At 49.4% G+C, this 11889-nt stretch overlaps 1 protein-coding gene across 5 annotated transcripts in view; it reads right to left on the bottom strand.

The window, feature by feature from the left end:
• ODF2 (outer dense fiber of sperm tails 2) overlaps positions 1–11889 on the bottom strand; it is a 48424-nt gene that overhangs the window by 29133 nt on the left and 7402 nt on the right. For 4 of the 5 annotated variants that reach the window (XM_021713703.1, XM_021713705.1, XM_021713704.1 and 1 more), the window contains 4 exons: positions 4644–4814; positions 2979–3139; positions 1642–1771; positions 941–1072 (listed from right to left, as the gene is read on the bottom strand). In XM_021713703.1, coding sequence (XP_021569378.1) covers positions 941–1072; positions 1642–1771; positions 2979–3139; positions 4644–4814 — 594 coding nt within the window. The remainder of the gene's footprint in view (positions 1–940; positions 1073–1641; positions 1772–2978; positions 3140–4643; positions 4815–11889) is intronic. The other variant, XM_021713707.1, reaches the window with a different exon arrangement.

Genomic DNA, 11889 nt, shown 5'->3' with positions numbered 1-11889 from the left:
GTCTGGGTGACAGAGTGAGACTCCAACTCAAAAAAAAAAAAAAATAGTTGCTATACTGTGTATTTATGGAATAATATCAAGAAAAAAGTTTGTATATGTTCAGTACAGACACAATTGTTTTTTTCAAATATTTTTTATGCAATGTTGGTTGAATCCATAGATGTGGAACCCACGGAAACACAAGGCCAACTGTATCTGCTAACATATAGTTTCAGAGAACATCTTTAGAGAAACAAACGGAAGTTGGGCATGGTGGCTCATGCCTGTAATCCCAGCACTGTGCGAGGTCAAAGCAAGAGGATTGCTTGAGAACAAGAGTTCGTGACCAGCCTAGACAACACAGCAACCAAGAGTTCATGACCAGCCTAGACAACACAGCAAGAGCCCTGTCTCTATAAGACATAAAAGAACTTAGCCAGGTGTGGTGGTGCACTTTTAGTCCTAGTTAACTGGGAGGCTGAGATGGGAGCCTCATGTGAGCCCAGAATTTGAGACTGCAGTAAACTATGATTGCATCACTGCACTTCAGTCTGGGGACAGAGCAAGACTCTGTCTCCAGGGGGGAAAAAAAAATTAAAACCATCACAAAAAAAGTAAAACAAAGAAAACAAAGTGAGACCACACAATGTGTCGGTCATCCATTAATAATTTTTCTACCCAAGAAAACACTCAGGTCTGGGATGCTCCTTTTTTTGCCCACTCCCTGGAGTGGGCTAAAGCCCTCCCTTCTCCTGACTTCCAAGATCCTTCCGGTGCTGCCTGGCCCAGCCTCAATGACAACAAAGACAGCACTTGTCTCTCTAAGTCTTCTCAGGTCAGGCACTAGTAGTATTTTCTTTCTATAGCCAAGGAGACTGAGGCTCAGAGAGGACAGACTTGTGGGGCTGAAGGAGAAGAGTGGAGTCCAAGAGCCGGCAGTGGGATCGGGCCAGGAGCTCACCTCTTTGCAGTGCTGTTCCCTCAGCAGGTCTCGGAGGGTGCGGTTAGTCTCCTCAAATGTGCTCAGCTTCTGCAGGAGAAGTTCCTTCTGCCTCGTTAGGGTGTTGATGTCCGTGCAGGTCATTTGTTTCTCCTGGAAAACAAGCAGGCAGTCTTAAAAGGTGCGTGGGAGAGGGTAAGAGGTAGGCCCCATGGGGGACCCAAGAGGTGCTGGTGACAGGAAGCCCAGGCAAGGAGAGCCAGGCCATGTACAGGGCCAAGGTGGTCAAGGGCTGGCTTCTTGGAGGAGGCAGATCTAGAAAGAAGGGGCAGGAGCAAAGTCTGCTGAGAGCAGGTGGTAGAGGAAGGGGCAGGAGAGCTCAGCGTGGGCAAGTGCAGTTAGGGAAGGCTTTCTGGAGGAGGGAGGACAATGAGAGACCTGGTGGCTGACACTTGCAGGAATCAACCACATGCCTTGACTCACTGTGATCCCAGGCGACCCATGATGAGGTCTTCTCGGAGGCCCTGGTCACCAGAGGTCACCCTCAAGGGTCAAGGCCCAGGAAGTGAGGGTGGGGGCGGGGGCCTAGGAGTTAAGCATGCCTCCCCCAGCCTGAAGACATCATAAAGTCTGCCTGATGACTGCATAAAGCCCTATCCAGGCCAGCAGCTGCGAGCACTCTAGGTCCAGTCCCAGGCTGGGCCCATCTGCCTGCCACCTACTGTTTTCAGCTTCCCGATGGTGTCCTTCAAGGCCATGACTTGCTTGGCAGCTGCAGCCCCATCCATTTCAGCCTCCACCAGCTTGGACATAAGGCACTCCTTCTCCTGCTGCAGGTGTTTCTTCTGAAGCCTGGGGCCACAAAGACGGGCTCTGTGAGCCCTCCCAGGTCCTTGTGCACCTAGAGCTCCGAGGCTCGCCTCACAATGCCCTGTGAGGCTCCCCTCCTGCCAGGGAACAGTGGGGGAGGGGGCAGGGACAGACTTTCTGGTCTGAGTAGCCTTCTGAAAGGACCAGGGCCATAAGTCACAGCTACCTGGGCACCAGTCCAGGGCCTCCACACCTGGTAACATTAGCTACCTGTGGCCCTGCTTGTTTTAGACAGCCACCATTGTCACCTCAGCGCCCACCACAGTCTCCTAACCACCATCTTCAGATTCGCTTTCAGCCCTTCCATCTGCTTTCCACACTGAAGCCAAGTCTAGTCATGCCACTCTCTGCTTCCAAACCTTTCCATGACTCCCAAATGCCTCAATGCAAATGCCTCAAAGTGGCCACTGAAAACTGGTCCCCACTAAACTCTGTGGTGCCCCCTGTCCTCTACAGACACATTCTGGCCTGCTTTCCATGACTCAACTGCAAGCACCTTCCCACCTTGGGGGCTCCCACAAGATGTTCCCACTGTGTTATGTGCCTTCTTCCCCAGCACCCACCTGCCTAATTCTTTTTTTTTTTTTTTTTTTGAGTTGGGGTTCTCACTCTGTCACCCAGGCTGGAGTGCAGTGGCCCAATCACGGCTCACCACAGCCTCAGACTCTTGGGCTCAGGCATCCTCCTGCCTCAGCCTCCTAAGTAGCTGAGACTACAGGTGTGCACTATCATGCCCAAAGAAATTAAAAATTTTTTTTTTGTAGAGATGAGGTATTGCTATGTTGCCCAGGCTGGTCTCGAACTCCTGAGCACAAGTGATTGTCCTGCCTCAGCCTCCCAGAGTGCTGGGATTATAGGTATGAGTCACCATGCCCAGTTGTGCCTAACAAACTCTTAACCATCCTGCAGGACTCCCCTTAAAGTTACTTTTTCCAGAAAGAGCTCCTGATGACTGCCTCCTCCCCAAGCTGTACTCCCTGGGTTGCCACCTTCCCACACAGTACGAGTCACAGGTGCAATCAGACAATCAACTACAGTTCACCATGTGACAGTGCTGAACAGGTCTCCCAGGACATAGGAGCAGCACCTGTACCCATCTCCACCGAGGCTTTCCATCCAGCCCAGGGCTTGGGGCAGCCTGGTGGGAAGGAGCACACCCTCAGGGTGAGCAGGGTGGGCACTGCCTTACATGGTAAAATCCTTCTCCTCCTTGATGCGCTCAATGTTGTGCCTAAGCACTGTGTTCTCGTGCTCCGTCTCGGCTAGTTCGTGGGCCACCTCTTCCAGCTCCTCCTTCCGCTCCTCCAGGAACCTCTTGGCCATCTGGCGCTCCCCCTTCTGCATCTTGACCTATGCAAGGGCACGCAGGCAGGGGCTGCTGAGGGGAGGGTCCTTCTCTATGCCCCATTGCTAAGCCCAACACTTTGGACCAAAATAAGGGTTCCTCCTGCAGAGATCGACTCAGGCTCCATGCCAGGTCCTTAAGCGCAGTCTCGGTTCGCTGTCACGAGACTGGCTCTCCCAGGAGACACTAGTTCCCTCCTCATTTTGCAGATGAGGAAACTGAGGAGAGAGAGCCTGGGTGACCTGTTGGCTGGGGACGGAGCCAGGTTGCAAACCGTGGTTTGGCTGGCATACCACAGGTCACAAAAGGCCTGCACTTTCGGCTGTGGGAGACAGAGGGCCTGTCGCCAGGCTGCTAGCCCTAGGTTCTCCCTGGACCCCAAGTGCAAAGTGGAGGGTTAGAGACTCAGGTCACATTAGTGGTCAAGGCCTCGATATTTTTTCTTTTCTTTTCTTTTTTTTTAGAGACAGTGTCTCACTCTGTCTCCCAGGCTGGAGTACAGTAGCATGATCATAACTTACTGCAACCTTGAACCCCTGGGCTGAAGCAATCCTCTCACCTCAGCCTCCCAAGTAGGTGGGACTATAAGTGTGCATCACCATGCCTGGCTATTTTTTTATTTTTGTAGAAATAAGGTCTCGCTGTTACCTAGGCTAGTCTCAAACTCTTGGGCTTAAGCAATCCTGCCCTGGCCTCCCAAAGTGCTAAGATGATAGGCATAAGCCACCACACCTGGCCTAAAACCTGGATCTTAATGTCAGCTCTGCCAACCTTCTAGCTGGGGACCTTGGACTTCCAGATTCTGTTTCCAGTTCCATTGTCACATCCCACAGCAAGAGACAGCTCATGACTGAAGACAGACTTCCTTTGCCTCTTTGGGGCTTTGTTTTTGTTAAATTTTTGTATAAAATACAAAGCAGAAGTCCCAGTTTCCCATTTACTTCACATCTATAACAGGGTCAATACCACCAGCTGCATTTGCTGTTGTAAAAAGTTGAATCAGATCGCGTTCGGTGGCTCAGCCTGTAATCCCGCGCCTTTGGGAGGCTGAGATCAGTGGATTGTCTGAGCCCACGGGTTCGAGACCCGGCTGGGCAACTTGGCGAGACCTCATCTCTACAATAAACCAAAAAATTAGCCGGGCGTGGTAGCGCGCGCCTGTAGTTCAAGCTACTTGGCCAGCTACTTGGAAGGCTGAGGAGGAAGGATCGCTGGAGCCCAGCAAGTCGAGACTGCGGTGGCCGGGAGCAGCCACTGTACTCCAGTCTGGGTGACAGAGTGAGACTCCAACTCAAAAAAAAAAAGTTGAATCAGGCCTTCCGTTTAGAGCTCCAGGACAGCGCTCAAAGAGAGGGCCATTGTCAGCATGGTAGGACTGGCTGCGGCAACCCTGCTGAAGAGGGCAGGAACCCTGCAGAGAGGCAGGCTGAGGTACCAGACAGGGAGGCCACCTAGACAGTCATGCATGTCCTTAGGGCACTAACTGTCCCATCCCCCCACCCCCCTCACCTCAGACTTGAGACAACCAACCGCGTTCATTAGACTGTCAATCTTCTTATCGTAGCAGTTCATTTTACAGTGAGCCGAGTCGTCATCTTCTGTAGAGAGGTCACTTAATCGCATCACCGAGACCAGCTTTTCTGAAGATGGAGGTGTAATCTCCAAGCAGTGAGGTGGAGTCTGATGGACAGAAGGGAGAAACACATGAACTCATTAGGTAAAACCTCAAACAAGAATTACACCGCGGCTGGCTGTCACTGGAGGCTGATTGATAGATCAGGCGGGAGAAGCCAAAACTGCTAACCAAAGGGACTCAGGAAACAATCACACTCTGAATCCACTCGTCAGAACATTTCCTACGCGTGCTTAAATGATGTCTTGGAAGAATTCCTAACATCAAAATAAAAAGCTTCAATTATGATGTTAACTTTAAAATAAAGAATATAACTAATAGGCAAAAATGGTAATAATACCCAAGGTGGCAAAAGTTTAGGGCAATAATGCTTTTATATATAGGGTAGAAATGAAGTATGTCAAAAGTCTGTTAAATGAATATGAATTGCATGACAGATTAGTTACAAGGGAAGATGAACTTGCTGAGAAGGTATTTTAGGGACAAATAGGCAAATGTGAAAAATGACCAGCTATTATATGATATTAAAAAACAAATTTCATGAGGTGAGTGGATTGCCTGAGCCTGCAGGTTCGAGACACGCCTTGGCAACTTGGTGAGACCTCATCTCTACAATAAAATCAGAAAAATAAGTCGGGCGTGGTAGCGTACACTTGTAGTTCCAGCTACTTGGAAGGCTGAGGTAAAAGGATCACCGGAGCCGAGCAGGTCGAGGCTGCGGTGGCCGGGAGCAGCCACTGCACTCCAGTCTGGGCGACAGAGTGAAGCTCCGACTCAAAAAAAAAAAAAAAAATTTTAGCCGGGCTCGGTGGCTCAGCCTGTAATCCCACGCCTTGGGAGGCTGAGGTGAGTGAATTGCCTGAGCCTGCGGGTTCGAGACCCATCTGGGAAACTTGGCGAGACCTCATCTCTACAACAAATCAAAAATTAGCCAGGTGCGGTAGTGCACGCCTGTAGTTCCGGTTACTCAGTAGGCTGAGGTGAAAGCATTGCCAGAGCCCAGCAGGTTGAGGCTGCAGTGGCTGGGAGCGGCCACTGCACTCCTGTCTGGGCCATGGAGTCAGACTCCAACTGAAAAAAACAATACAAAACAGAACAAACAAACAAACAAACAAAAAACCCCAAATACAATAAATAAAAAAAAAAAAAATTAGCTGGGCATGGTAGCGAGCGCCTATAGTTCTGGCTACTTGGAAGGCTGAGGCAGAAGGATGGCCGGAGCCCAGCAGGTCAAGGCTGCAGTGACCGGGAGTGGCCACTGCACTCCAGTCTGGGCGACCGACTGAGACTCCAACTCAAAAAAAACAAAAACAAACAAAAAAAAATTTTTTTTTTTGAGATGGAGTCTCATTCTGTCTCCCAGGCAGGAGTGCAGTGGCACACTCGTGGCCACCACAACCTCGACCTGCTGGGCTCAGGCGATCCTTTCACCTCAGCCTTCCAAGTAGCTTGACCTATAGGCACGTGCCACCACGCCTGACTAATTTTTGATATATTGTAGAGATGAGGTCTCACCTAGTTGCCCAGTCTGGTCTCAAACCAGTAGGCTCAGGCAATCCTCTCACCTCAGTCTCCCAAAATGCTGAGATTACAGGTGTTAGCCATCATGCCCAGCCAAAAACAAAACTCTTAAGACTAATCATTGTTATTTTGGTTATAAAGAGACATATTAGAAATGTGTATGGTACAATACTCAGAAAACTTTTTTTTTTTTTGGCGTTGGAGTCTCACTCTGTCACCCAGAATGGAGTGCAGTGACTGCTCCCGGCCACTGCAGCCTCGACCTGCTGGGCTCCACAATCCTTCCGCCTCAGCCTTCTGAGTAGCTGGAACTACAGGCATGCACTACCATGCCTGGCTAGTTTTTGATTTGTTGTAGAGATGAGGTCTCGTCAAGTTGCCCAGGCGGGTCTGGAACCCGCAGGCTCAGGCAATCCACTCACCTCGGCCTCCCAAAGTGCTGGGATTACAGGCTGAGCCACCGAGCCCAGCCACCTTTTTTTTTTTTTTGAGTTGGTATCTCATTCTTTCACCCAGGCTCAAGTGCAGTGGCAAAATCACAGCTCACCACAGCCTCAACCTCCTGGGCTTAGGTGTTGATTCTTCCATCTCAACCTCCTGAATAACTAGGACTATGGGCATGTGCTACCATGCCTGGCTAATTTTTATTTTTATTTTATTTTATATTTTTATTTTTATTTATTTATTTTTTGAGTTGGAGTCTCACTCTGTCACCCACTGGAGTGCGGTGGCCACTCCCGGCCACCGCAGCCCGAACCTGCCGGGCTCCGGCGATCCTTCCGCCTCAGCCTTCCAAGTAGCTGCAACTACAGGTGCGCGCTACCGCACCCAGCTAATTTTTGATTTATTGTAGAGATGAGGTCTCACCAAGTTGCCCAGGCGGGTCTAGAACCCGCAGGCTCAGGTAATCCACTCACCTCAGCCTCCCAAAGGCGCGAGATTACAGGCTGAGCCACCGAGCCCGGCAACTTAAAAAATTTTTTATTTACAGATGAAGTCTAGCTCTATTGTCCAGGCTGGTCTTGAACTCCTGGGCTCAAGCAATTCTCTCCCCTCAGCCTCCTGGGATTACAAGCATGTATCACTGTGCCCAGCCCAGAAAACATATTTAAAAATACATCAGTAGAAAAAATACATGTATTTTTTTGAGTTGGAGTCTCACTCTGTTGCCCAGGTTGGAGTGCAGCGGCATGCTCATAGTCGCTGCAGCCTCCACCTCCTGGGCTTAGGCGAACCTTTCACCTCAGCCTTCCAAGTAGCTTGAACTACTATGCTTAGCTTATTTTTTTATTTATTGTAGAGACGAGGTCTCATCAAGTTGCCCAGGTTGGTCTTGAACCCCCAGGCTCAGGCAATCCTCTTGCTAATTTTTATGCTGGGATTACAGGCTGAGCTACCACACTTTTCCAAAAATATTTTTTAATGTACGTATGCTTCAGAAAACATTAGGCAAAGCTGCATAATACTTTCAAGACTCCAGAAAGATTTGTTATGCAGATACCTTGTTACACTAATACCTGGTATTGACTATCTTTTTTTATTTTTTTTTTGAGTTGGAGTCTCACTCTGTTGCCCAGGCTGGAGGGCAGTGGCACGCGCACAGCCACCACAGCCTCGACCTGCTGGTCTCAGTCGATTCTTCTACCTCAGCCATCCAAGTAGCTGAAACTACAGGCAAGTGCCACCACGCCCAGCTGATTTTTTAAAATTTATTATAGAGATGAGGTCTCACCAAGTTGCCCAGGCTGGTTTCGAATCCGTGGGCTCAGGCAATTCTCTTGCCTCAGCCTCCCAAAGTGCTGGGATTACAGGCTGAGCCACCACGCCCAGCCAAAAATATTTTATTGATTTATTTTTTGAGTTGGAGTCTCACTTTGTCGCACAGGCTGGGGGGCAGGGGCACACTCCCAGCTACCACAGCCTCAACCTGCTGGGCTCAGGTGATCCTTCTGCTTCAGTCTTCCATGTAGCTAGAATCACAGGCATGCACTACCACATCCAGCTAATTTTTTGATTCATTGTAGAGACAAGGTCTCACCATGTTGCCCATGCTGGATTTGAAACCTCAGGCTCAGACAATCCTACCGTCTCGGCCTCCCAAAGTGCTGGGATTATAGGCTTGAACCACCGCGACCAGCCCCAAAATTTTTTTTTTTTTTTGAGTTGGAGTCTCACTCTGTCACCCAGACTGGAGTGTAGTGGACGCTCCCGGCCACCGCAGCCTCGACCTGCCGGGCTCCGGCGATCCTTCCGCCTCAGCCTTCCGAGTAGCCAGAATTACAGGCACGCACTACCACACCCGGGTGATTTTTTTGACTTATTGTAGAGATGAGGTCTCGCTGCCCGGGCGGGTCTCGAACCCGCGGACTCAGGCAATCCACTCACCTCAGCCTCCCAAAGGCGCGGGATTACAGGCTGAGCTACTGAGCCCGGCTCAAAAATACTCCTTTTTTTTTTTTGAGTTGGAGTCTCACTCTGTCGCCAAGACGGGAGTGCAGTGGTCGCTCCCAGCCACCGCAGCCTCGACCTGCTGGGCTTCGGCGATCCTTCCACCTCAGCCTTCCAAGTAGTCGGAACCACAGGCATGCGCTACCATGCCCGGTTGATTTTTTGATTTATTGTAGAGATGAGGTCTCGCTGCCCAGGCGGGTCTCAAACCCGCGGGCTCAGGCAGTCCACTCACCTCAGCCTCCCAAAGCGCGGGATTACAGGCTGAGCCACCGAGCCCAGCTTGTTTTGTTTTGAGTTGGAGTCTCACTCTGTCACCCAGGCTGGAGTACAGTGGCACACTCCCGGCCACCGCAGCCTCATCTGCTGGGCTCAGGTGATCCTTTCACCTCAGTCTTCCAATTAGCTGAACCTACAGGCACGTGCCCCCATGCCTGGCTAATTTTTTTTATTGTAGAGATGAAGTCTTGCCAAGTTGCCCAGGCTTGTCTCAAACTCATGGACTCAGATAATCCTCTCACCTAGTCCTCTCAAAGTGCTGGGATTATAGACATGAGCCACCGCACCCGGCCTTGGTATTGACTATCTTTTAACTAGTTATGATATATATATTTTTTTGAGTTGGAGTCTCACTCTGTCACCCAGGCTGGAGGGCAGTGGCATGCTCCCAGCCACTGCAGCCTCGACCTGCTGGGCTCAGGTGATCCTTATGCCTCAGCCTTCCAAGTAACTGGAACTACAGGCACATGCCACCACACCCAGCTAATTTTTTATTTATTTTATTTATTTATTATTTTATTTATTTACTGTAGAGATGAGGTCTCACCAAGTTGTCCAGGCTGGTTTCGAACCCCTGGGTTCAGGCAATCCTCTCACCTCGGCCTCCCAAAGTGCTGGGATTTATAGGCATGAGCCACTGTGGCTGGCCAATACTTTTATAATTTAGTTACTCTTTCACAATTTGATATAAGTTGAGTGGGGTGTGTGGGTATACATATGAGGGTGAAACCATTCTCAGCAGAATAGAAGGAAAAGCCTTTTGTTTTCAGTTGGAGTCTCACTCCATCGCCCAGATTGGAGTGCAGTGGCTGCTCCCAGCCACTGCAACCTCGACCTGCTGGGTTCTGGAGATCCTTCCGCCTCAGCCTTCCAAGTAGCTGGAACTACAGGCACGCGCTACCACGCCCGGCTGATTTTTTGATTTATTGTAGAGATGAGGTCTCACCAAATTGCCCAGGCGGGTCTCGAATCCACCGGATCAGGCAATCCTTTTTTTTTTTTTTTTTTTAAGTTGAAGTCTCACTCTGCTGCCCAGGCTGGAGTGCAGCGGCACAATCATGGCTACCACATCTTCAACCTGCTGGGCTCAGGCAATCTTTCCACCTCAGCCTTCCAAGTAATTAGAACCACAGGCTCACACTACCGCACCTGGCTAATTTTTTGATTTTTTTGCAGAGATGAGGTCTTGTCAAGTTGTTCAGGCTGGTCTAGAATTCCTGGACTCAGGCAATCCCCTCACCTCGGCCTCCTAAAGTGCCAGGATTACAGTTGTGAGTCACCACTCCCGGCTAGAAAACCATTTGTATAAAATTATACAATTGTGACTAAAAAAAAAGACTCTAGAAAAATATGATCATGGGGGCAAGGGTCTCTATGGGTTTTATATATATTGGATTTGATTCCCTCCTTATCTAAGTTTATTCTGTTATATTCAGTAATTGAATCTGATATATTCAATAATTCCTCATTATTTATACAGCTATTTGCTCCCCTTAGCCAAGATGGCTAACTTCCTGTGCCAACTTCCAGGGGCAGATGATGGCCATCAGAAATAAAAAGATGTCGCGCGCCTGTATTTCCAGCTACTCGGAAGGTTGAGATGGAAGGATTGCCGGAGCCCAACAGGTCGAGGCTGCGGTGGCCGGGAGCGGCCACTGCATTCCAGTCTGGGCGACAGAGTGAGATTCCAACTCAAAAAAAAAAAAAAAAAAAAAGAAATAAAAAGATGTGTTCATTACGGATGTCAGTGTTACGCTGAACAAGAAGGACTCATAGGGTATAATTAAGAAAAGGTGTATAGCCGGGTTCAGTGGCTCAGCCTGTAATCCCATGCCTTTGGGAGGCTGAGGTGAGTGGATTGCCTGAGCCCGTGGGTTCAAGACCCGTCCTGGGCAGCAAGACCTCATCTCTACAATAAATCAAAAAATCAGCAGGGCGTGGTAGCGCATGCCTGTAATTCTGGCTACTTGGAAGGCTGAGGTGGAAGGATCACCGGAGCCCAGCAGGTTGAGGCTGTGGTGGCCGGGAGCGGCCACTGCACTCCAGTCTGGGTGACAGAGTGAGACTCCAACTCAAAAAACAAACAAACAAAAAAAAAAAAAAAGAAAAGGTGTATGGCCGGGCGCAGTGTTCATGCCTGTAATCTCAGCACTTTGGGAGGCTGAGGTAAGAGGATTGCCTGAGCCCAGGGGTTCAATACATGCCTGGGCAACTTGGCAAGACCCCCGTCTATACAAGAAAATTAAAAAATTAGCCAGGCATAGTGGTGCATACCTATAGTCCCAGATACTCGAGAAGCTGATGTAGAAGGATCTCCTGAGCCCAGAAAGTCGAGGCAGCAGTAGCTGTATTCATGCGATTGTACTCCAGCCTGGGTGACAGAGTGAGACTATGACTCAAAAAAAAGCAGCCAGATTTGATTAGTGGAATTATAGGTGATTGTTTATTTTTCTGTATTTTCCAATTTTTCTGTATGTTCCATTTTTTTATTTTTTAGGTGGGAGGTTTTACTCTGTGAACTCCTGGACTCAGGTGATCCTTCCATCTCAGCCTCCTGTAGCTGGGACTGCAGGCATGCACCATCATGCCTGCCTAATTTTTTGATTCTTGTAGAGATGAGGTCTTGCTATAGTGCCCAGGCTGGTCTCGAACTCCCTCCTTGGCCTCCTCAAGTATTGGGATTGCAGGTATGAGCTGCCACACCTGGTCAAAAATAGACCACTTTTAATAATAGAAGGAAAAACCTAAATCTTCTTTCTCCCAAAGCTGATCTTACATTCCAGGAGGAGTTGTAAGAAATCAAACAAGAAGCCGGGCTCGGTGGTTCAGCCTGTAATCCTGCGCCTTTGGGAGGCTGAGGTAAGTGGATTGCCT

Source organism: Carlito syrichta, unplaced genomic scaffold, assembly GCF_000164805.1.
Source record: "Carlito syrichta isolate Samal-C Ts95f unplaced genomic scaffold, Tarsius_syrichta-2.0.1 Scaffold304686, whole genome shotgun sequence".
NCBI classification, from domain to species: domain Eukaryota; kingdom Metazoa; phylum Chordata; class Mammalia; order Primates; family Tarsiidae; genus Carlito; species Carlito syrichta.
The sequence above is the reverse complement of the archived record's forward strand: the minus strand, read 5'-3'. Positions and strand labels throughout refer to the sequence as shown.